This window comes from Cebus imitator, unplaced genomic scaffold, assembly GCF_001604975.1.
Source record: "Cebus imitator isolate Cc_AM_T3 unplaced genomic scaffold, Cebus_imitator-1.0 Scaffold24, whole genome shotgun sequence".
Classification (NCBI taxonomy): Eukaryota; Metazoa; Chordata; class Mammalia; order Primates; family Cebidae; genus Cebus; species Cebus imitator.
In genome coordinates this window covers 15103235-15128275 of record NW_016107339.1, presented here as the reverse complement: position 1 = coordinate 15128275, position 25041 = coordinate 15103235, and the positions used below count along the sequence as shown (strand labels likewise).

At 45.7% G+C, this 25041-nt stretch overlaps 2 protein-coding genes and 1 long non-coding RNA gene across 11 annotated transcripts in view; all 3 read right to left on the bottom strand.

Annotated features, from left to right (window-relative positions):
- Positions 1-25041, bottom strand: part of LOC108300114 (class I histocompatibility antigen, Gogo-C*0101/C*0102 alpha chain-like) — a 146390-nt gene that overhangs the window by 104300 nt on the left and 17049 nt on the right. The window lies entirely within an intron of this gene.
- LOC119470193 lies at positions 2141-3693 on the bottom strand. The gene is made up of 3 exons (XR_005199074.1): positions 3659-3693; positions 2727-2825; positions 2141-2348 (listed from the first exon to the last, which is right to left on the bottom strand). It is a non-coding gene; the product is annotated as an uncharacterized LOC119470193 (long non-coding RNA).
- LOC108300116 (E3 ubiquitin-protein ligase RNF181-like) lies at positions 23020-24995 on the bottom strand. The gene has a single exon (XM_037736374.1). It carries the CDS (start codon positions 24376-24378, stop codon positions 23926-23928), a length of 453 nt encoding a protein of 150 aa, XP_037592302.1. The 5' UTR covers positions 24379-24995; the 3' UTR covers positions 23020-23925.

The window sequence follows — 25041 nt, the reverse complement described above, 5'->3', positions numbered from 1 at the left end:
TTTATGAGGTGTCTTTTTGGATATATAGGGGTCAGGGAGCTGCTTGAGGAGACGGTCTCTTCTTTATAGGAGCTCAAATGGTGAGCTGCGAGCTCTGTTGTTGTTCATTCAGAGCTGCTAGGCAGGTACTTTTAGGTCTGCTGCAGCAGAACTCATAAACTGCTTTTTGTTCCCAGGTGCTCTGTCCCAGGGATTTAGGTCTTAATTTATGAGTTTCCGTTATGCTGCCGCCTTCTTTTTTTTTTTCTTTCCTTCAGACCTGCCCAGCCCAGCAAGGAGGAAGCCTAGTCACCGTCGGCCTATAGCAGCTTTGCTGAGCTGCTGTGGGCTCCGCCCCGCTGCCAGGTGACCTTCCCTGCAGTCCTGTTTATATGGGTGTAGTTAGAACTGCTTTGGCGATGGTGGCCCACCACTGTTGGGGCGGAGTCTCTGCTGTGGTGGGTTGCCTTGGCAACGGCCGGCTGCCTCAGCAATGGCGGGTTGCCTTGGCAACCGCGGGCTGCCTTGGTAATGGCGGACGCCCCTCCCCCACAGAGCTGGACCGTCCTGGGTTCAGCTGCGCTTGCTGTGAAACTCTCAATCCAGAGTTTCTGGTTGCTGTTCTTTTGCGGGGGTGGGGCCAGCCGAGCCTGATTGCCTGGCTCCCTGCCTCAGAGCCTTTTTTAAGTTGGTGTTCCAGTCGCCTGTTGAAGAGGCGCCGGGGTCTGTTTGTTTTCCCCTGCGGCCACTCACTGCGCTGGCTTAAACAGCGGCACTGAGGTTTGTGGCGCTTTTATTTTGCCCTTGAATCTACTGTCCTGGTTCTCTGCTCAGTCCCCTTTTTGAACGGGCGTACGGGCGACTTCCCGTGGCTCCAATCGCCAGCCAAAAGGGCCCCCGGACCGGTGAATTTTGTACGGGAACCGCGGCTCCGGGGCGCCGACAAAGCAGCCCCGCGGGGCAAAGCAGCGGTGCCGGCCGGCACAGCTGCGCTGGCGACCGTGGAGCACCTCCACCCAGGAATTTCCTGGTCTGTGGACAATAAAAACGCGGCGTCCACTCACCCTCTGCGCTTTCACTGGGAGCCGCAATCCTGAGCTGTTCCTAAACGGCCATCTTGGATCGTCCTCCTGTTGTTGTTGTTCAGGAGGTCAAATTTCTTACAGCCAGACACTGCAGCACAGCTTCCCAGGGTCTCAGCACCCCCTGCCCTGGCTGACATTCCCTCCCTGCTCCCCTCACCAGGCCCCTGGCCCCACCACACAGCTGAGCTGGCCCAAGCCAAAGAGTTGCTGGAGCAGCAGCTGGAGTGGATCAGGCCCTGCTGGGTGGCAGGGGGCGGGCCAGGACCTAGTGGTCAAGATCCAGAACCTGAAGGAACAAACAAGGAGGCACTAAGAGAGCCTGTGAGAAGACACCCAAGCTTTCCACCAGTGTCCATGGCACCCCTCAGCACTGGAAATACTGTGCACCATCCCCCAGGAGCCCCAGCATCAGAAATATCCCAGCTGCTCCCAGTCCACTGGGAAAATGGAAGAGACCACAGAAGGCCAGAAGTTGGCAGTGTGGTGGTTAATACTATGTCAACTTGGTTGGATTGAAGGATGCAAAGTACTGATCCTGTGTGTGCCTGTGTGGTTGTTGCCAAAGGAGATTAACATTTGAGTCAGCGGACTGGGAAAGGCAGAGCCACCCTCAATCTGGGTAGGGGGCATCTCATCAGCTGCCAGCATGGCCAGAATATAAAGCAGGCAGAAAAACATGAAAAGCCTAGACTGGCTTAGCCTCCCAGCCTACATCTTTCTCCCATGCTAGATGCTTCCTGCCCTCGAACATCAAACTCCAAGTTCTTCAGCTTTGGGACTCAGACTGGCTTCCTTGCTCCTCAGTTTGCAGGTGACCTATTGTGGGACCTTGTGATCATGTGAGTTAATACTACTTACTAAATCCCCATATATGTATCCTATTAGTTCTGTCTCTCCGGAAACCTCTGGCTAATAGAGGCAAATAGTGGGGGAGCCAGGGCTCTGCAGTCGCAGTCCCATCCTCCCTTGACCTCACAGCAGTGCAGCTCAGCCTTACAGGAATTTACCCTGGATCATGTCCTAAAATAACCTCCCCAAACACAGTAAGAAGATGTAGCACTTACAGATACCACAGACACACATGTCTTCCATTTCTAGTTAAGATGTTAAAAATTCTGACAATCAAGAATGGGGGTTCAGGGGTGGTGCTGATGCAGAGGAGGGAAGCCATGGGGTGGGGGCTGTCAGGGGTGGGAGCAGTGGTGTCTCCTTCACCCCCACCCTCATGTCCTCTCCTGAAGGACAGATGGTCACATTCCAGAATTGGTGAGTCCTCTACTGCATCTGTTCAACTGAAGAGAAAATATGGCATGGTCAGTATAAGGCACGAAAAGGGGAAAGTGAAGCAGGAACACACAACACACATGTAGACGCTGGTGTACTGTGTGGATTCAGAGGATAGACTCGGGGCTGAGGGAAGGGATGTAATATGATGAGAGAAGACAGAGACCCCACATGGAGGCCAGGAAAACAGCCCAACACAGCATCAAAGGCCAGAGGGCATGAACTGCTGAAGTGTCCATTATGTATCAGGTACCCCTGACCTACATGATGGGCTTCAGAACAAACACACTAAAAAACAGGGAGGATCTAAAAGTTTCGTGAGCTCACCACTCACTGTGGAGGAGACGTCTGTCTCATCAGACAGTTCCTAACACTCACCTCAAAGCGATGCTGCCCATCACTCAGGATCCTGGCATCATTCTCATGTGACGCGAATGTGATAGCCAAGCCCTGACCAAACCAGCCTGCTCTGGCCACCTGAAAGGAGACAGGGAGTAGAAGCAGAAGACCCCAAAGGGGGAAGACACCCAGAGGAAGGGATGAGGATATAAGGTAAAAAAGATGAAAAAATAAGGAATGGGAGAGTGGGTGTCCTTCTGGGTGTGGGCTAACCTGATGCATGCAGGTGTCAGAATCCTCATGCATGTCATAGATAAAGGCAGTGTTCATCCACTTGATGTCTGTGACTTGGCCAAATAGGTTGGTAACCATAGAAAATCTTTTGTGGTCATTCTTGGACACACGTGCAGAACAGCAAACAATTGTAGTCACCTGAGGTGGTTCCTTGGCTTCCCGTTCAGTTTTCCTTAGGCCTCAGCTGCTGCCATCACCGCTGGCTGCCCTCCCCATTCTCCTAAATTCCAGATGGGTGTGAGGAGGTAAGGGCAGGAAGAAATAGTGGATTGTGGATTGAGGTGCTATTTCCCACTGTTGGCGGTGATGAGGGGACAGATTCATAAGCTAGCATTGAAGAGGCTCCTGCCCTTTGCACAGCGTGTTTGGTCACCCCAGTGCTCAGACTGAACCCTGAAAAGAAAGAGGAACTTGACCGTCTACAGAAAGTGATAGTGCTGAGAAGGAGTGTAAGTGCCTGCAGGGTGATCACTAAGGTCACCTGAGAGGGTGAGACAGGTGCCTGGTCCTAGACTTGGGGAACTTCTCCAGCAATTATGCAGCCTGTCATCTGTGCCTGGCATTTCCATTGTGTGTCTGACTTTGGCTTGGAGGAACAGGGTCTGAGGAGTACAGGGTGAGGAGGTGAGGTCTGGGTGAAGCTCAAATTGCCAGTTGGCAGGGATATTCCCACCAACCTGGTCCTTGTTGTCTGGTCCATTGTCTGCTGACACCGGCTCTGCCAGGCCTCTGCCCTCCCCCCACCCAGCCCCCAAGTTCCAGGACTCTTGGCACAGAGTCCTGGAACTTGGGGGCTGGGGGGGGAGGGCAGAGGCCTGGCAGAGCCGGTGTCAGCAGGTCTCCTCCATTCTGACGTCACCACTTCAGAGCACCTGGAGGAAAGCTGCTTCTCTGTGGAGTCCTCAGGTGTCCATGCAGCTTCTTCTGTTGTCAGCCTTGCCTGTGTTCCTGTGTGTGCTGAGAAGGGATGGGAGGGGGAAAACATCACCAGGCACTTGCTTGGGCATCCTCATTCCCTCCTGAGACACACCCGGCCCACTACCCACAGAGCCTGACCACCTCAGGGAAATTAGAACCATGGCTGCAAAAATCCTCCTGGAGTCCAGCATGTCAGGTTCCCAATCTGGGTCGAGAGGTGCCCCCTTCAACCTCTCTGCCTTTATGGAGAAGGTGACTCACCATTTTCATTACTTTGGCAGCGTCTGTGATTCCATGAACTTCAGCTTTAGCTCTGTGGAAATCCCCTGTGCCTATGTAAGCCAGACTTCACTGTTATGGCTTGCACTCAAATAACTCAAGCGATTCATTTACAATTTGTACAGTTCCTGTGGGGAAAGGGAGGGAGAGTTAGATACCATCACATTTTTCTACCTGCTAAGCAATTTTGAGTAAGATGATGCTTTTTAAAGGCATGCTTCCTCCTGCTCGCCTCCTGCCTCCTGCCTTCTGCCTTGACAGGTGCATACCCACCTGCCCTGGAGACAGCCTCAGGCCTGAGTTGGGCACTGGAGCCCTGCACCATGCCCAGGGAGAGGAGGGGAGGTTGCAAAGGAATGGGGCAGCAGGAAAGAGGGAAGTGGCACTGATTTCTCTGTTTGTTCCCGAAAAAGGAAGGAAATTGTGGCTTTTATTTTTCAGAGCCCAGTGGACAAATTGCCAATATTGACAGGACTGTGAGAGGCCAGGGTGGCATTCAGCCTTGGGACAGTAATGCAGTCTGTGCAAACCCCTGCTGCTTAATCCCCACATTGACAAAGATGATAGGCTGTCCTACTCAAATTCTATGCGTATGTCTCAGCATTTCATATGATCCAGAGGCTCACAGACATGGGCAAACAGAGACGAGGTCTGGAAAATCATGTTGAACAAGCAAAGTCATACTTATGGGATAAGCACTCTATGCTGTGGCACCCTCTTCTGCAGCCGCTTCTGGATTGGCTAATGGAGGTGCATGAGGTCTACAGCCTTCACAGAGAGATAGTCTACTTCACAGAGGATTGCTTTGATCAAAACATGAAAGCACAGAATGTGTAAAAACACTTTTACAGATGATTGGGATTTTATCCTTATTTACTGCAGACAAACTTGAGGAAATCTGTTCTTCACAATTGCACCAGTGTGCAATTTTGGGGATTGTTCAGGAGATAAAATTCTTTCTGTGGAATGAATGAGTATAAAGGCCCCTGAGTGGTGTTTAAGTACCCTGGCCACTGTGTCCTGACTGAATATATATATGGCATCTCTAAATGACTTACACAAAGTGCTATTGCCACAGCATCCCCAGCAAATGTTTACAGATTGTGGGGCTTTTAGATCTCTGTGTGCTGGATGCTGACTGCTTAGAATTTTCTTAGGATGTACTCACTGCTTCTGCCTCATATTTCTCTTCACTTGAATTCACACAAATGGTTTAAGAGCATCAGTGGTGTGACAGAGAGAACTGTGTCAAGTGGATGGTTCCATTTGCCATGGTTATGGGGGAGACTGGCAGCTCAAAAGTGAAGCGCTTCACAGGGGTTCCTGCTGAAGATACACACAGCATACAGACCCACAGACACAGCTTGGCTTTGCTGGACAAAGCCCAAAGACAGCCACATCGTCTGCACAAAACAGGATATCTCCATTCTCCATTGAGGTCCTCACCCCTCTCCACAGCACAGTAAAATGCACAGCAGAGGACAGGGAACACTGTGGCCACACCAACATTCTCCACCAAAGACACTGTGTGGAAGGGGCTGCTCAGCTCTGTTCCATCTACTGCAGCAGAGGCGTGTGTCAGCTTTTACAGACATGTAAATGGAATATGGCACCTCTTCTGCAGTAGAAGTGTTTCTGTGGATGGCATTGGGCAGAGAGAAGTGGTTTTTATTGAATGCTTAGAGTTTGTTTGTTTGTTTGTTTGTTTTTGAGATGGAGTTTTATTCTTGTTGCCCAGGCTGGAGTGCAGTATTGAGATCTTGGCTCACTGCAACCTCCACCTCCCAGGTTCAAGTGATTCTCCTGCCTCAGCCTCCCAAGTAGCTGGGACTACAGGCCTGCACCACCAAGACCAGCAAATTTTTGTATTTTTAGTAGAGACAGGGTTTCACTGTGTTGGCCAGGTTGGTCTCAATCTCCTGACCTCATGATCTGCCCATCTTGGCCTCCCAAAGTGCTGGGATTACAGCATGAACCACCGTGCCCAGCCTCGGTATACTTTCTTTCGTAGGCCGGGCTAAAAGTCATAAAGAATCTGTAATCAGTGTTATTTAATACTCTTTTCACCCTTACCCAAATCTTATCACAAAGAATAAATGAATTTCTGTTTGGAGAACTTGTTAATGTAGTGGCCTAAAGCTGTGATTTTAAGAAGAAAATGCACAATTAAGTTCTATGTAGCTGCATGGTGTCAGTATACAGTCTGTTCCCTGGCTATTGATGGTACCACTAAGTGCCTTACTAATGGTCACTGTCCACCTGAAGGCCTAATGTGTACAGCTCCCATCATTGTTATTATTATTTTGAGATGGAGTCTTGCTCTGTTACTCAGGGTAGAGTGCAATGGTACAATCTCAGCTAACTTCAATCTCTGCCTCCCAAGTTCAAGCAATTCTCCTGCCTCAGCCTCCCAAGTAGCTGGGATTACAAGCATTGCATCATATTTTTTTGGATATTATTGAGGTGGTGGCCTTAATAGGTGGCCTATTGAGTCTTGTGTTTCCCTTCTAACAATGCTTCATCATGTGTGATTTCATACAAGGGAGCTTGAATGAATAAATAAATAACATTTATTTAAAAAAAAAAAAAAAAAAAGAAAAAAAAAAAAAAAAAAAAAAAAAAAAAAAAAAAAAAAAAAAAAATTTTTAAAAAAAAAAAAAAAAAAAAAAAGTCATGCTTTCGGGTGAGGGCAAACTCCAGGATATTTAAGCGAATTCCCTGAACAATGTGAACACTGTAAGCAGGTGGGTGCATTGCTCTCTGATGCTGTCTCCCCATAGAGCCTTTGTTCACCCTCCACCACCCTGCTCCCTGCACTAGGAGGCTGACCATGACAGGTATAGCCTCTGCTCCTTCACCATCTGGCTTCTGCTTGGGTTTGGATGATAACAGGCACCTGCAGGAGATGGGAGTGTGGGAGGAGAAGTAACTCAGGGTTTCATTTCCCTCACACCCTCTGGGCAGCTCTGTGGTTCTGTAATCACTTCAGGCCTCTACCTACAGCCACAGGCATGTGGGGCTGCCCCTAGTGAAAGCTACAGATTTCCTTGAGTTCTGAAAACTGCTCCTTTCCTTGCTCTTTTATCATCCCAGGGAGCTTCAGTGCCCCTTGTTACTTTCTTAGCCTTGCTGGCATCTGTGTAAAAGGTACAATCTCAGGCCGGGAGTGGCGGCTTATGCCTATAATCCCATCATTTTGGGAGGCTGAGGTGGGTGGATCACCTGAGGTCAGGAGTTCAAGACCAGCCTGACCAACATGGAGAAACCCAATCTCTACTAAGTATACAAAATTAGCCAGGCATGGTTGTTCATGCCTGTAATTCCAGCTACTGAGGAGGCTGAGGCAGGAGAATCACTTGAACCCAGGAGGCAGAGGTTGCAGTGAGCTGAGATTGCCCCATTGCACTCTAGCCTAGGCAGCAAGAATGGAACTCCGTCTCAAAACGAAAAAAAAAAAAGAAGAAAAACGGGTCATTTCTTTACTGCCAGGTCCCTGACTGACCACACAGTGCTCCCACAAAAGGAGAAGTGACAAGAATGTATTTAAGACATTGCATTAACACATTTATTGATAATGTTAATTTCTAAAATTGACTTACAACAATAAAAAGGGAAAATAAGATGTTCTGGAAACAGAGCAGGAAGGAAGGCAAAGGTGGAAACAATCAATTTGGGGTGTCTGAGAAGCCCCAAGTGCAGAGGCTGCCCCGAGTCTTTTTAGAAGACAAGAAACAGAACTCACAACCCAAGAGTGAGAGACAGCCTGGCCAGAGCAGGATGATGACGGCTCTCCTAGGAATACTATTCCTGTAAATCTCTGATGAGAGGGACGAGGTCAGTGTGTGAAAATACAGACACACACAAAGTGCAGCTGAGGGCAGGATGGAGAGCTGCCATTCCCAGCCCTTGACCTCCTTGGACTTGGAGAAAGGCTCTGCCTGGAGATGTGTGAGGCCTCCGACCTGGAGCAGCACAACCCCTAAAGACCAGGCACAAATCACAGCACAAGGAGGGATCTAGACAAATAGAAAAGAAATGACCATAGCAGGAGCTTTATGGAAAACAGAGCGAGGCCGCACACCACTCAGCAACTGGCCCTCCTCCCACCCTTTTCTCCCCACCTGCCTCTGCCTCAGCACAGAAAATCCTTAGAATCCAAAAAACGGAACCTATCCTCCATTTTTTTTTTTTTTTTGAGACAGAATTTTGCTCTTGTTGCCCAGGTTGGAGTACAATGGTGCAATCTCGGCTCACTGCAACCTCCACCTCCCAGGTTCAAGTGATTCTCTCACCTCAGTCTTCCTTGTAGATGGGATCACAAGTGCCCGCCACTACCATCAGCTAATTTTTGTATTTTTTAGGGATAGGTTTTTGCCATGTTAGCCAGGCTGGACTCAAACTCCTGACCTCAGATGATTCACCCACCTCAGTCTCCCAAAGTGTTGGGATTACAGGCATAAGCCACCGCACCGGGACTCCATGTTCTCTTAATAGTTTGTAACATCTTAGCACAGCTTCAAAGAAGGGATGTGAGAACAATAACTCAGAGCAAGACATCTAGTGAGAGTGAGTGAGTCACAGGGGGGATCGGGAGGGAAACACTGTAACCCTTTCATTCCAGAAAAGGAAGGTTGATGCAGGGAAGGGGACCCCAGGCCTGGATAGTGAGATTATGTGGAAGGGGTTCTGAGGTATTAGAGGAATGGGTCCCTCTCCCTACATCCTCCCCATGCTGTGCTTGGGAAGAGACACAGTTCATCAGCTGCGCAGCTGGGGGAGGAGAAGTCAGGGTCCAGAGACAAGGGAGCTGAGAACAATCAGTGTCTTGCTGGTCTACACAAGGCAGCTCTCAAACTGTGGAGAACACGGTAATGACCAGATTCAGCTCAGCCACTCTCAGCCTCGGCACCCTGAGCGTTATGGAAAGCCCATCACCATCGCCTACCTTCACATCCAGAGATCCCCCACAGCCCAAAGCTGCTCCCCAGCCTCAGCTCCTATTGACGTTGGGCCCCAAAGATCATGTTTCAGGAAGCTGTGAGCACCACATCAGTGTCAGGGACCCTATCACCACCTGGAGAATGATAATAAAGAGGACCCAGCAGAGTCTGCAGAAGGAGACTGTATTTGAGGCAGGCCCGTGGGATGGGTGAGGTACAGGACTGTGGCTCCATTCTCTCTATTCCAGGGGTTCGAGGTGAGCTTCTCCTGCCACCCCTTCCTTTTCGGTTTTTATAGAGTAGACCCTCCTGACATTCTTATGAGAAGAGAACCTCTTAGGTGCCGTGGTAGAGAGGGGCCCAAGGGTCATGAATACCTGGTTAATATTGCTACCAGCTGAGATGAGGAAATTAAACCGTTAAATCCAGAACAGGAGGAAGACAGCAGGGCACCCTGCAATCAGTGTCCTGAATGTCTGTTTGCAGCAAAGGTCTTTCCTTCAGGGTTAGTGACACCCAGTATCGTGGTCCTGATGTTGCTATCCTGCTGTTCTCATCTGTGAATGGGGCTGGAATCCTACCTTCCTCCAATATAAATAACTAGGAGGATCTGTCCACATACGCCTGGTACTGACATATTAGCTAATAATGTACAACAGTTTGGTAATATTTTATATCTTGTAAGAAATAAACAAAATAGAAGAATATTTCTATTAAAGACAATTCAGGTTACATGAGAGTCAGATTCCAGGGGCCCTGGGTACCTGAGCTCGATATTTAGAATCCTGATGGAGGATCAGGGGAGTACAGAGCCCAGAAATGGCCATGAGACCTGAAGCTCCCCAGTGTAAAGGACCCTCCCCTGCACCTGGGGCTTAGAGGGAACAGCACAGCTGACTCCCAGGGTCTCCAGCCTCCGGCCTCTACTGTCAGCCTGTACTTTCTCAGCCTTCCTGGCTGCCAAGCTTCTGGTTCCCAGCAGCCTCCTCTCTCACCCTTCACCTCCTCTTACTGGGGCCATTGGCCACTTGACAGACTGTGCCCTCCTTGTCAGTCTGCCTGGTTCCCTCTCAGGGCTTGTGGCTTGACTGGCTTCACCATCCGCAGCTCTAGCAGGAGTAGGGAGAAGTGACTCGGCAAGTCTCCCACTCACAGTGGAATCCCAACAGGTGAGACAGGGCAAAGCCATCTCTCCAGCCTCTTCCGTACCTGAGAACTTCTTGCACATCGCAGCTCCAAAGACCAGAGCAGGAAGCAGGAGGAAGCCAGCAATGGTTCCCACGATGGTTAGGATGAGCTTGGAAGGTGTTTCTGAGAAGGGAGTGAAAGGGGCCTGGACTTTCAGGTCAAAATCCTGACCCTGTCACAGGGCCCAGAGCAGCTTTTACTATGCCAGTTCTGTGAAGGGGTTTCCACCCCACTCTCTCTTTACCTACCTCAGTATAAGGGGCCTGAGTAGCCCCCTCATGCTCCACACAGCACGGGGATCCCTGCTTCTCCCCAGAAAGCACCGTCACAGCCACCTACTTCTACAAGGTCCCACCCCCAGGCCTGGGGCCCATGCTACGCATTTTGCGATCTGGTCCTCCCCTTGCCACAGTCACATCAGCATAATCTCTGCTGAGTAGAAGCCCCAAGCCCAGCAGCTCAAGGTGACTTTTCCATTAGGACCTGAGTGAGGAGTCACAAGTGCTGATGGCTCCTCCGAGGAAAGTCAGAGGCTGAGCCATATTGAGCCATAGACAGTAGAATTTTCATGAATAGAGAAAGTGTAATGGGAATCTCAGCTGTCAGCCTCCTTGTGAGTGGTGCAGCAACAATTTTCTTTTTCTTTTCTTTTCTTTGTGTGTGTGTGTGTGTGTGTGTGTGTGTGTGTGTGTGTGTGTGTGAGAGAGAGAGAGAGAGAGAGAGAGAGTTGGAGTTGCACTCTTGTTGCCCAAGCTGGAGTGTAATGACGCAATCTCAGCTTGCTACAACCTCCACCTTCCAGGTTCAAGTGATTCTCCTGCCTCAGCCTCTTGAGTAGCTGGGATTACAGGTGCACACCATCACACCCATGAATTTTTTGTATTTGTAGTAGAAGCAGGGTTTCAGCATGTCAGCCAGGCTGGTCTCGAACTCCTGACCTCAGGTAATCTGGCCGCCACGGTCTCCCAAAGTGGCGGGGAGCCACGGCGCCTGGCCAACAATTTTCAAAGTTAAAAATAGGTTCAGGATAAGCAATTTTCCTAATCTCTAATGCTCTCTTTCTAGAACTGTGTCTCATTGTCTGCAAAGCCACTCTTTTGCTTCTAATGGGGATATTATTTTTTAGTTTTAAAATTTTTGTTCCTTTTCTAATTTGCACTCACAGTTTACATTCTTCAGATACTATGTTACAGTCTGATATTAGAACCCAGAAGTTGTTTGTTGGACTGCTTTCCGTCACTGTGTCTCTGCTGCTTCCTTTTCCTGGTGTTTCATCTTCTGATTGGGTTAAAGAGCCCTCGGTGAAGATGGACCCAAGTGCATCACTGTTGACAAGGGTAACTGCTGTTCTTTCCCATTTACCTCCCTGCACTCCTTCTCTCTGTCCTCCCTCCCCACCTGCCCTCAAGAGAGCCTCAGGAGCCTGGACAGAATCCTCAATCACAAGAAGAAAGAAGACAGAAGAAAGAAAAGAAGAAACGAAGGAAGAAGAAGAAAGAAGAAAAAGGAGGAGGAGGGGAAGGGGAGAAGAGGAGGAGGAGGAGGAGGAGGGTGGTGCTGGGTTTGGCCCCTCTTCCTTCCCATAGGGACGCCTCCAGGGAACACAATTCCAGCTCCAGGAGGTCCTGAGGTGTGTGAGGCCCTGGGACCCCAGTACCTGCCCGCAGCAGCGTCTCCTTCAAAGCTCTAGGCTTCTGAGCAGCCACCTAGGGCAGTAACCCATCAGGAGTTCCCTAGTGGCCTCCGCGATCCAGAACCCCTCCCAGGTGAGATTCATCCTCTGAGCTGCGGTTTGTGCCGCTGTCCAGGTCTGCAGGTCCTGGTTCGGGACCTGAAATCTCCCCTGTGGTAGGCGGACTGAAAGTGTCCCCCGAGGAATCTCCGCCCAGCGCCACTGCGCAGCTGCGGGTGCAGGCCCTGGACCTGTCCAGGTGTCAGCTCCAGGAAGGGCCCAGGATGGGAGGGAAGTCGCCCTGCCCTCCTGTCTCAGCCCGCCCACCCCGGCTCCTCCCTTCCTCTGTGATTGGTCCCGGCAGAAGTCAGTCATTATCTAGGTTGAAGGAGAAACCTGGAGCAAAATGTTACTTGTGCTTCCCCACCCGTGAGGGGTCAGCTGAGGCCCCGCCCCCTTCAGGCCTAGGAGACCTTGTCGTGGCCGGTCAGTGTGTGGTCGGGGGTACACCTGTGCCTGAAGCCTGACGTCACTCACCAGCTGGCCCTGGTGGTGGTGCCTGGAATGCAACACGGCAAAGCTTTGGACAAAGGGAGCAGCAAGACCCAAGGCACCCCGGCCCCCTGGCTGGCTCATAGTGCTTACGATAGATGGGGCTGGCTAGTTGGGGAACATGTAGTACCCCTAGTCTGGGTGCTGGGCTGCATAGAACACGTTAGGGTAACACCACTGTGAGATAGGGACCCGCCACGACCTATGCAAACATAACACGTGTCACCACGCCAAAAGTGCGGTGGAACAAGTGACCTCACCAAGGTGGGACCCTGATGAACTTTGTACCCTCTGGGAGTTTTTGGGTCTGTGGGTGCACAGGGTGGCCTTACCTGCCAGCGAGCTGGACTGGACGTTGTTCCTGGGGGTGGCCTTATGGACCAGACATTGTCCTCCCCACATTACCCAGATGCCTGCATAACTGAGAGGCACTACCCTCCCAGATTTTGCAAGTGAGCGAGCCGCCTGGCAGTTCTATCCCTTGGCATTAACCGTCCCTGGAGCAGGTGTTATGACTATAGAGAAACAAGTGACGGCTCTTGCAGAGCATACCGCTCAGGTTCTGAATTACATCCAAGCAGCCCTCCTCCTGTTAACCGATGAGGTTAATCAGATTAGCAAAGTAGTGTTACAAGACTGGCTGGCCTTAGACATAGTACCTGCTCCCAAGGAGGCACCTGTGCTTTGTAGGAACACAGTGCTCTACATTTATCCCTGACAATCAGCAAAACATAACAGCAGCCCTGCAAGGGGTCGCATGGGGAATAAAGGTGGTCAAGAGCCTTACTGATGGCCCCCTGCAGAGGTGGTGGGCATCCCTAGGTTCTGGCCTACCCTGGACCCTGATAGTCATAAGTGGCGTAGCTGGAATCAGTAGTGAGCTGTTGCTCTCTGTATTGTTGTTGTGGGTTATAGGTTCAGGAGTCCACCCTATGCACGTGTCCCTACCCGGAAGACACCCTCGGCCTAGGGAGTGGAGTGTAAGGAGAATGGCGGTGCTTCAGTCAGGAGTGGGCCCAGGCAGCCTTCCGGTGCAGCATGACACTGTGGGTTTGGAGCTCAGGTGCATAAACCAATGCATTATGTAACCATGCCACATAAGACAGGTAATGTGACTACTCACATAAGCTCCTGGTTGGCTTGGAAGCATTATTGTCTGTAAAAAGTATAACTGTCCTGCTTAACGCTGTGCATAGTGCTTGCTCTCTTGCTCCTATGCTGAGAGAAATAAAGCTATGTCCCACCTGCCTACAATTCCTTGAGTGTTCTTTCAGCTACCCGCCACCCATCCACTGACTCCCCTAGCACCCCAGCTTGGGCTGGAACCTAACATATACATACCACAACTAGCACTTAAACAAATCCAACAAAGAAAGAGATACTATGAACACTAGCAAAATACTTCAAGATCTTTGGAATAAATTTACTAAAAAATACAAAAATGCAAACAGCAATGCTTTATTTAAGGATATTTAATAAAGAAACATTCCATATTCATGAATTATAAGTCTCAATGTGACAAAATTTGTCAGTTTTCCAATCTGTTTATTTTTATTAAAAATATTTTTTAACATAATTTTTATTAAAAAAAATTTTTTTTTCCCTGAGACAGAGTTTCACTCTTGCCATCCAGGCTAAGGTACAATGGTGCAATCTCGGCTCACTGCAACCTCTGCCTTCCAGGTTTAAGTGATTCTCCTGCCTCAGCCTCCCGAGTAGCTGGGATTACAGGCATGTGCCACCATGCTCGGCTAATTTTTTTGTATTTTTAGTAGAGATGGAGTTTCTCCATGTTGATCAAGCTGGTCTCCAACTCCCGACCTCAGGTGATCCGCCCTCTTCAGCCTCCCAAAGTGCTGGGATTACAGGCGTGAGCCACCATGCTCAGGTTAAAAGTATAATTTTTAAAGGAACTTGGAAAGGTGCTTCTCAAACTTGAAAAGTTGCCAATGATAGAGAAAACACTCATGAAGCCAAAGTGCAAACTGTATGGATTAACTTCATTTTATAGACAGACATATTGTAAAGTCAATATGGGATGATGAGAATGTTCTAAAATTAGATATGGTGGTTTAAAAATCTGAATATATGAAAAAACATTGAATTGTGTACTTTAAATGGTGAATTTTATGTGATTTATATCTTAATAAAGTTTAATGAAAGAAACATAATGAGATGTCATGACAAATCCACTAGAATTTCTAAATTAAAATCACTGACTATTCCAAATATTGGTGAGAATATGGACCATCAATAGCTGCCACACACTGCTTGCCATAGTGCAAATTGGTACAGTCACTTTATCTAGGACATCATCTCTTTGGGTGGGATATTATACACATACACCAGTAATTCCATTCCTAGGCAAAGAATTTTGAGAGATCTGTGCTCCAACATTGTGCGCCAATGTGTTTGTGCACCAACATACATGTGCAAGAAGGTTTATAACAGCATTGTTTGTACCCTTTAAAATCTGGAAACAAAATGACCACAAAGGGAAAAGAATTAATTTAATGTGTGGCTTATTTATTCAATGTAATTCTACAAATAATAAAACAAGAATCCTTTAGAAACACCTATAACAACTTAGCAAACATATATTTGAGCTAAAATAAGGTTTCATAAGAATACACATAGCATGATTCCCTTTGTATAAAAAATTCAAAATTTCTATGAAGTTTAAGATAATCTATATTGTTTTAGAGACGTATGCTTGGGGCTTAAGTTTTAAAGGTGTGAACAGGATTATTATGAAATTAGGATGATGGGGAACTCTCAGGATGGGAAAGGGATTGTTGCTATGGGAATTGGTACGGAAACTTCTGTTTTATTTTCATTTTCCTCACTTGTTCCTTTTTCAGATGGATTTCCCCTTTAAAACCCTTTGTTAAAATGAAAATATAATTCAGGCCCTTCACTTTGGTTGTAACTTACAGTGTAAGACAGGAAAAAAAAAAAAAAAAAAAGTAATGTTAGCTACTTGTGTATAATTGGAAAAATTAACCTTTATTCACAAAAGAGATGGGCTCCGTGCTACACCACGAATCAGAGAAGAGACCGCGAATTGAAATGGGAACTTGGAATTGTCATTGTTCTGTCATTATACTCAGGATCCTGTCCATGAAATATTGGAATACCACTGTCCAATTTCCTTCTGCAGTGATGGAGTGTTTATATCTGTGCTGTTCATTAGAGCACAGAAACACACATTCACATTCTGTGAATTATGAGTACTTAAAATGTGGCTAGTGCAAATAAGAAACTGGCTTTTAAAATCTATTTTATCTTAATTGATCGAAGTGTAAATAGTGCCCTGTGGACAAGGCAGCATTACAGAAACAAAATTCAGCATCTGCTGCCTCTGTCTTTCTGTTCAGCCATCCATCATGTGAATGACAGCTTCACTGTTACTAATTTTGGAAAGATCCCATTTCAAGGAAAAATTGGATTTCAGCTTCTTCATTGATGAGAATTTCTTACACTCAGCAGCTAATAAAATACCTGAACCCCCACAAAAAAAAAAAAAAAAAAAAAAAAAAAAAAAAAACGTGTTAATCTCCGTTATCTCTGGGTATAGAAAATATACTGAATTCTTATTTGTATGTGAAATAAACGTGTTTTTCAATAAGAGATTTTGCTGTAAGGTGAGAAATTTATCCAAAATACAGCTTTTTATTTTCTTTTTCTCTTTCTTTTTTTCTTCTTTCTTTCCTTCTTTCTGTCTTTCTTTCCTTCTTTTCTTCCTTCCTTCTTTCGAGACAGGGTCTCTATTGCCTATGCTGGAGTGCAGTGGTGCAATCTTGGGTCACTGTAATCTCTGCCTCCCAGGTTTAAGCAATTCTCCTGCCTCAGCCTCCTAAGTAGCTGGGATTACAGGTGCCCACCACCATGCCTTGCTGATGTTTGTATTTTTAGTAGAGATGGGTTTCAGCATGTTGGTTGCTTATCATTATTATTGTTTGGCTACTATCATGTAAATATCTTTTAAATAATCTGAAATTTAAAAATATAGCATTGTAATTCCATGCTGTATGAAAAAAAATTAAAATGCCTGGCTCAGTTGCTCACACATGTAATCCCAGTACTTTGAGATGCCAAGGTGGGCTGATCACTTGAGGTCAGGAATTCAAGACCAGCCTGGCCAACATGGCAAAACCCTGTCTATACTAAAAATACAAAACTTAGCTGGGCATGATGGCATACACTTGCAATCCCAGTTATTTGGGAGGCTGAGACAGGAGAATCTCTTGAACTAAGGATGTGGAGGTTGCAGTGAGCTGAGATAGCACCACTGCACTCCAGCCTGGGCAACAGAGCAAGACTCCATCTCATGCCTGTAATCCCAGCACTTTGGGAGGCCAAGGCAGGCAGATAACAAGGTCAGAAGTTGGAGACTAGCCTGACCAACATGGTGAAGCCCTGTCTCTACTAAAAATACAAAAATTAGCTGGTGTGGTTGCACAAGCCTGTAATCTCAGTTACTCTGGAGGCTGAGGCAGGAGAATTGTTTGAACCCAGGAGGCAGAGGTTGCAGTGAGCCGAGATCGCCCGCTGCACTCCAGCCTAGGCAGCAGAGCGAGACTCTGTCTCAAAAAAATAAATAAACAAATAAAAAAATTAAAAACAAGTTAAGCCTGTGTTATCTTGGTAAATTATTTGTTACAATATAAGAGAAGAATGTTGTATAATGTACCAAGGTTAATGTTAAAGATGATAAACACCTCACACATTTCATTCAATTCATCAGAAACATTTCACTGTGGATTGTAAGTGGAAGCTGAACAAAATTTTTGGGCATTTGCAGAGGACTTTGAATTTAGCATCACTTTTAAATATATTTTATTTATTTACAGAGACTTGAGCAATTCCTATTTCTCAGGCACTCTCTAGGTGCTTTTGATGCATTCAAACGCATTTAATCTTTATTTCAATTTTAAGAACTTTGATAAGTTTCTACAGCTCTTTTATAGTTTTCATTCCTAGAACATTTCTTCCATTCATCTTTTCTCTTAATAATATTCAGATACACCTAGCAGCTGGTATGTTTTGTAGGATAATTATTGGTCACTCATTCTACCATGATTTAGCTTAGCATTAAAGGTTTACAGAATTTCCTTTTAGTTTGTAATTTAGAAACAAGCTTGGCATTTACTTCTTGTTGATATTCTTTAAGTTTTATTGTACACAACAGCTTCAATTGGATAAGATCTCAAGGCCAAGCACAGTGGCCTATAATCCTAGCACTTTGGGAGGCTGAGGCGGGCGCATCACCTAAGGTCAGGAGTTCGAGATCAGCCTGGCCAGCATGGTGAAACTCTGTCTCTACTAACAATACAAAAATTAGCTGGGCGTGGTGGCAGCACCTGTCATTCCAGCTACGTGGGAGGCTGAGGCAGGGGAACTGCTTGAACCCGGGAGGCAGAGGTTGCGGTGAGCTAAGATTGTGTCATTGCACTCCAGCCTGGGCAATAAGACCAAAACATAGTCTCAAAAAAAAAAAAAAAACCTCAAATAATCAGTTCAAGGTTGAACTGCTAACAGTGAGATTTGAAGTTAACATCATTTAATTAATTAATTAATTTTTTAGACATGGGGCCTCACTCTGTGGCCCAGGCTGGAGTGCAGTGGCACCATCATAGCTTCCTGCACCTTTGAACTCCTGGACTTAAGGTGATCCTCCCACTTAGCCTCCTGAGTAGAGGATCAGGACCTTGAACTTAGCATTGCTTTTATATTTTTTTTATTTATTTACAGAGACTTTGGAACTTACTATGTCTCGGGCACTTTTCTAGGTGCTTTTGATGCATTAAAACACATTTAATCCTTGCATCAACTTTAAGAAGTAGCCACCATGCTAATCTCAATGCAGAGATGAGTAGCAACTTTGTGTAACTCCAGTCAAGGGCTTGATAAGCTTTTACAGTTCTCTTACAGTTTTTATCTTCCTAGAACATGTCTTTCCTTCATCTATTTTTCTAATTAATATTGAGATACACCAAGCAGCTGGTTACATTTTGTACGATAATTTTTTGTCATTCATTCTACAGTGATTTCGCTTAGCATTAAAGGTTTATAGAATTTCCTTTTAGTTTGTAAATTAGGAACAAGATTGGCATTCACTTCTTGTTGATACTCCCCAAACTTCATTATACACAACAGCTTCTCTCAAGTAGGATCTCACATAATCAGTTCAAGGTTGAACTGCTAACACAAGATTTTACATTAACATTTTATTCCCACTCTGTTGCCCAGGCTGGAGTGCAGTGGCACCATCATAGCTTGCTGCAGCCTTGAACCCCTGGACTGAAGGAATCCTCCTGCCTCAGCCTCATGAATACTTGGGACTACAAGGCATGACTCACCATGCCTAGCTGGACATTTTATTTTATCAGATAGCAGAGAGAAGCACTTGCATTACAAAAATAAAATACATAAAATTTACAATGAATTTGCCAGGTGTGGTGGCTCACACCTGTAATCCCAGCATTTTGGGAGGCTGAGGCGGGTGGATCACCAGGTCAGGAGATTGAGACCGTCCTGGCCAACATTGTGACACTTCATCTCTACTCAAAATACAAAAATTAGCTGGGTGTGGTGTTGTGCACCTGTAGTCCCAGCTATTTGGGAGGCTGAGACAGGAGAATCACTTGAACATGGGAGGTGGAGATTGCAGCGAGCTGAGATCGTGCCACTGCACTCCAGCTTGGCAACAGAGCAAGAGTCCATATCAAAAAAAAAAAAAATTACAAAAAATTAATGACTTTGCCAATCTAGCATATGACCTCAAATGGTAGTGGTTAAATTAGGAGCCAATCAGCCACTTTCAAAACACGTTTTTCATAATGAAATTTTAAGGGCAGTGTCATTGTTTATTTCTTCTACTGCTCATAGGTTTAGTTGTGGTCCTGCTGTAGGGCTTGTTAGAAAATTTCCTTGAGTTGCTTTAAATGGTCTTTTGAAAGCCAAATGCTGTAATCCTATAATCATTACAATTGGGAACAAAAGATACATTTCTAGGTCTTATTATAACTCAAAATCTTACTGATGGCAGGATTATTTATCCCCATTTATTTTTTCTAATATATTTAAAGCGCAGATAATTGTGTTTAATCAGTTGTCTTTTATGCTGAATCATTTGACCATATGAAGAAAGCAAATATTTGGACTTTTACCCCATCTCGACCAGAGGGATCAGTAAAAACCTGGAATGAAGAATTTCTTCATGTGCATACCTTTTTTTCTTGTGTGCAGTGCCCTTCATTCACACTTCTGTGCATTCACAAATTTGTGATTCCAATTTTTTGTATTAATTTAGAATCATTTATTAATTCCACAGTCAAGTTAATAAAATGCCATTGGGAATTTGTGGATCAAGATGGCCAAGGGCAGATCTATATTATTTCTAGTTAAAGAATTACCAGTTGCTTTGCTTATTGTACACTGAAGTTTATACCCTGAACTAAGCTATATCAGATGTTGGTGCAGTAAACTAGAAATGAAGTGGTAACAGGAGGCCTAAGGTAAAGACCATCTGAGAGCACTGTGAAACCGTGGAACGCTGCAGGGTGGTTGCAGAGCAGGAAATACTGCTTTGGTCCCATGAATGCCTTCTCAACACGGAGGTTGCATAAGGATCTCATAAGGAGGACTTGTGTAAGATCTCTGAGAAGGGAGGCGACCTCTGTTCACAAGATGTAGGAGGGTCTTTGCAAATGGGAATTTGCAAGAAGGAAAAGCCTTGCAGGGCAGAGATTACTGGAATGCCACAGGCTCTGCCTAGGTTCTCAGAATATGGAGTAATGTTGATTGCTCTGTGTCCAAAATGCACAGGAAATAAAAGCCCCGTGATGCATTGGGCATGGTCAGAACTGGTGGCGCCTTATCCGCTATGCTTCTGATGCATTAAAAGACATTTAATCCTTGTATAGATAAGTTTTACATGCATTTTCTCAAAATTCATTACTTGATCCATTTATTCATTCTAAACCCATGTCAAATGCCATTCTTTAAACCTCACCTTTTATTAAAGTTGATTTCATTTATTAATTCAATCAAATGCCATTGACGTTTATAGCAAGAGGCATCAAAGAAGGCAGAATGTTTCTGTCTGTTCTGGAATTAATGGGGTAGAGAGATGGGAAGGGCAGAGGGACAAGAGGCCTCACAGAGGTAGACCAGATACAATGACACCTGCCTCCCTAGTTAGAAACTAACTTCCAGGATTCAGGATTCAAGAGTCAGGAATAAAGTCCCAATATTTACAAGATATCCAGGTCTTTCTTGAATTCAGTGCTCATTTGGCCAAGGCTAAGATCTTCACACATTTTGCTTTAAGGATACAAGCTTAGAATGTGGCTGCCTCTGGAACATTTCATGCTAAAGAAATCCCAACAGGTGTGGACAAAGAATCTAGAGAGTGCCAGCCACCCTTCCATGGAACTCTGTTCAAGGCACCTCCTTGTGCTCTGTTACTTATGTTGGCCACGTCCTCAGGAATTTAGAGAAATGGACATGTTGTCTCTGAGTGGAAATGAGGGGAGGCCACTGGGCGGTCAGAGATTTTGAATCCCTGTGTCCTTTCCCTCCATCTCAACCAGAGACCACTTGTGGAAGCCCAAGAAAAGAAGACATGAATGTCAGAGGTGAATTCAGTCCCATGGATCCATTGTGGTCAGGGGATGGAAGCCAAGTGGCCCAACAGAAATAAAGTCTATGAGGCCTTGGTCACCCCAACGCTCTTCTCCATTAGAAGCTGCCTCTCACTGCAATCACGGACCCCAGGAGCTGGACATGGCATTCTTTATCATGTCTGATGAGGAGCTGGAAAGGTCCCAGAGCATATAGGCCTTGATCAAATTGGAGCCAGAGTGGAGTCAGGCAAAACTCTGCATTGGGCAGGGTCATATGTTTGTTTTAATTTCTTAGAGAGGCCATAACAAAGCACCACACACTGGGTGACTTAAACAACAGAAATTCATTGTCTCACGGTTCTGGAGGCTAAAAGTTTAAGATCAAGGTATTGGCAGTGCTAATTTCTTCTGAGGCTTCTTTCCTTGGCTTGTACATGTGTTCTCTCTATGTCTTCACATGGTCATTCCTCTGAATCTGTCTGTATCCTAATCTATCTTTTTTTTTTTTTTTTCTCGAGATGGAGTCTCGCTCTGTTGCCCAGGCTGGAGTGCAGTGGTATGATCTTGGCTCACTGCAGCATCTGCCACCCAGGTTAAATCCATTCTCCTGCCTCAGCCTCCTGAGTAGCTGGGATTACAGATGCCTGCCACCTCACCCAGCTAACTTTTGTAGTTTTAGTAGAGACGGGGTTTCACCTCTTGGCCAGGCTGGTCTTGAACTCCTGATCTCATGACCCACCTGCCTCAGCCTCCCAAAGTGCTGGGATTACAGGCATGAGCCACCACACCCGGCCCAATCTTCTCTTTTTATAAGGACAGTAGTCACATTGAATTAGGGAACATTCATATGACCTTATTTTACCTTATTTACCTCCTTAAAGACCTTTCCAAATGCAGTCACTTTCTCAGTTACTGGGGGTTAGGATATCAACATGTCAATTTGGGGGATACAGTTTGGCCCATAACAGTCTGGATTATCCTTGAGATTGCATTTTCTAAAGAATAAAATAAAGTAAATCTCTTTGGCTTGACTATGTCTCTTGACACTCCAAACTTTTTTTTCTCGCAATGAGAACCAAAAAAAGGAGAGCCAAAAGGTTGGTGTCACCCAACAGGTGAGCCATCTGCAACTCTGGCTGCCCAAGGCCCAGTGCTGTGTCATTCCTGAAAGTCTTGTTCCATTCTAGTGATTCTGGTTCCAGCTTTTCAACTGGAAAGAGGATTCTCTGCTAGAGGAAAAACTTTTCCTGCTGTGCAGGCTTATTTTCTTTATATTTGCAGGTCAAAAAAGTTGATGTAATAAAAAGAACATATTTGTCAAATTTTTGTAGTAATTATTTTTATCCTCATCAATACTCCATATTGTGATGAATATGTTGGCTTCATTTTGGTGGAAGGGACATGACACTGAACCTTTTGAGCCAGGATTACTCTGGGCCTTTTTATGGGATTTAGTTTCTGCCATGATGGGTAAAGGGAGAGCTCTTAGTGTAGGGTTTATTCTTTACAATGAACCATTCTGTTTGGGCAGCAGGTTTAGCTCTGAAAGCTTGAAGGTTAGGCAGGAGTGCAGTCCTCCTCCCCGTTCAAAAGGTCAAGGTAGAGCAGGTTCTTGTTCAGGGTACAGTGAGTGAGAACAGGGAAAGAGAGAGCATTCTTTCACCTTTTTGTGACATGCACACATCCAAGTTTCTGGTGTTTTAAATAATTGAAACTGAGACCTAGATCCACTTATCTGTAAAGCAGAACTGTGGAGGAGGGAAGCACATCATCCTCCCACTGGAGAGATCCCTGAAGAGAGATTTGTGAGCCCCCATTTTACCAAAAATGACACAAAATTTCATCAGAATAAAGTGAAATTGTGGCTGTATATGGGGCTTTATTTACAGCTTTGACTCCACACCTACTTCCCAAGACATGATCCTTCCTCAGGATACTATAGAATCACAGGGCTTAGACTTGAGGGGTAGGTAAGCTGTGATGGTGGTCTTCCTTTTTGGCAAATAGATGTTTTGGATTGCATGTATTTTCCAAAGAAGGCTGCAAAAATATCTTCCATCATACTAGTTTAACCCACCACTCCCTTATCAAGAGGTCAGGCCTCTCCACCCTCTGAAACATAAACAGGTCTGATATATTAGTCAATAAATGTGACAGAAGCATGGTTATCTCAGTTCTAGGCACTGCTATTAACCATCCTGCCTGCATCTGGTTTCTTTCACTTCCACCCTAAACCATGTAAAACTCCCAGGCCATCATCTGAGCCCGTGCATCACATAGAACCCTATGAGAGATCATAAAAAATTCTTAGTTACTATTTTCATGAATATCTTTTCTATCCTTCCACTTTCAACTTGTGTGTTTCCTTAGGTCCAAAGTGAGGATCTTGTAGCCACCATACAACAAGACTCTTTTTATTCTATCCATTGTGATCATCTTTGAGTTCTGCTTGGAGAGTTCAATCCATTTACATTTCAAATAATTACTGATAAAGAAGGACTTGCTTCTGTAATTGTGATGTTGGTTTTATGCATATCTTATAACTCTTTCAGCCCTCATCTCCTTTATTCCAACCTTCCTTTGTGTTTATTTTTTCTTTTGGGGTGGATGGTAAAGAAACCTTTAATGAAGATTCAAGGTTTGTAACGAAGACACAGAGGGCCGGCGCTCAGCCCCAGCCTCCTAACATGTACATGGCTCCCTGAAGGTTCTCCAGTCGATGCTGCTGCTGCTGTTTTCAAACCTTATCTCATCTGTGCTCAGCGTTAAGTGTCATCATCAATGAGAAGTTCATGGTGGCACAAGGGACAGGAATTTGTCTTGCTTAGCCAGGGCAGAATGCAGCTGGAATGGAAGAGGTGATGGCAAGGCATCTCAATGGCAGTCTCCTCCTCCTCAAATTCCAAAAGACACACGGGGCACTTGAGCTCAGGCTGAGAGCCTCTGATGACTATCCTGGGGAGGTTCACAACAGTCTTGGCAGCTGATGGAGGCAGGTAGTAGTCCCAATCTACTACCAACCCCAAGTCTTCAAAGTCCATCCTATTGAAAAGTGACCTTGCGAGCTCCAGCAGCAGGTTGGTTCGAGTCTCCTGCTCGGGGTCCAATGGCTCACACTTGTGTTTATTGAAATAGGATGCCATGGCTGCCCAGCCATCCGACGCAGCTCTCAGATCCTGTGGTTTTTTTCTAGTGATATGTTTTAATTGCAGTCTCATTTTCTTTTGTGTATATTTTATGAATATTTTGCTTGTGATTACTGTGGTATTACATGTAGCAATATAGTTATAACAATCTTGAATTCAAACCAACTTCAATCACATATGAAAACTCTGCTTCTTTCATCAACATCCCATGAATCCAGCACTTGAAGTTTCCACTTTCTGGGGCAAACCTTCATGGCCTTCATAGCCAGCAGTGGATCAAGTCCCTCCTCAAAAAAATAAGAAAGAAAGAAAAGAAAACTCTGCTTCTTTACGTCTGTTTCCACCCCTAATTTTAAGTTATTGATGTCACATATTACACCTCAGCAGCCTGGCAGGCTGGAAAGTCACAATGTTGCAGTCATCAGTCTAATATTTGTAGACCAGACTGACAGACTGGTAACCTAATCTGTAGTTGCTACTGTCATCTTGAGGCAGAATATTTTCTTGCCTTGGAAGCCTCATAGTTTGCCCAAAGGTCTTCAACTGATTCAAAAAGTCTCATTCACATTTTTTAGGGTAATTTAGTTTTCATAAAATCAACTGAGGCTAAGTGCGGTGGCTCACACCTGTAATCCCAGAATTTTGGGAGACTAAGGCAAGTGGATCACCTGAGGTCAGAAGTTTGAGACCAGTCTGACCAACATGGTGAAACCCCATCTCTACTAAAAATACAAA

Bases quoted from the DNA above. Each gene is read 5' to 3' on its own strand.
- LOC108300116 (XM_037736374.1), bottom strand. From the start codon at position 24,378: ATGAGACTGCAATTAAAACATATCACTAGAAAAAAACCACAGGATCTG.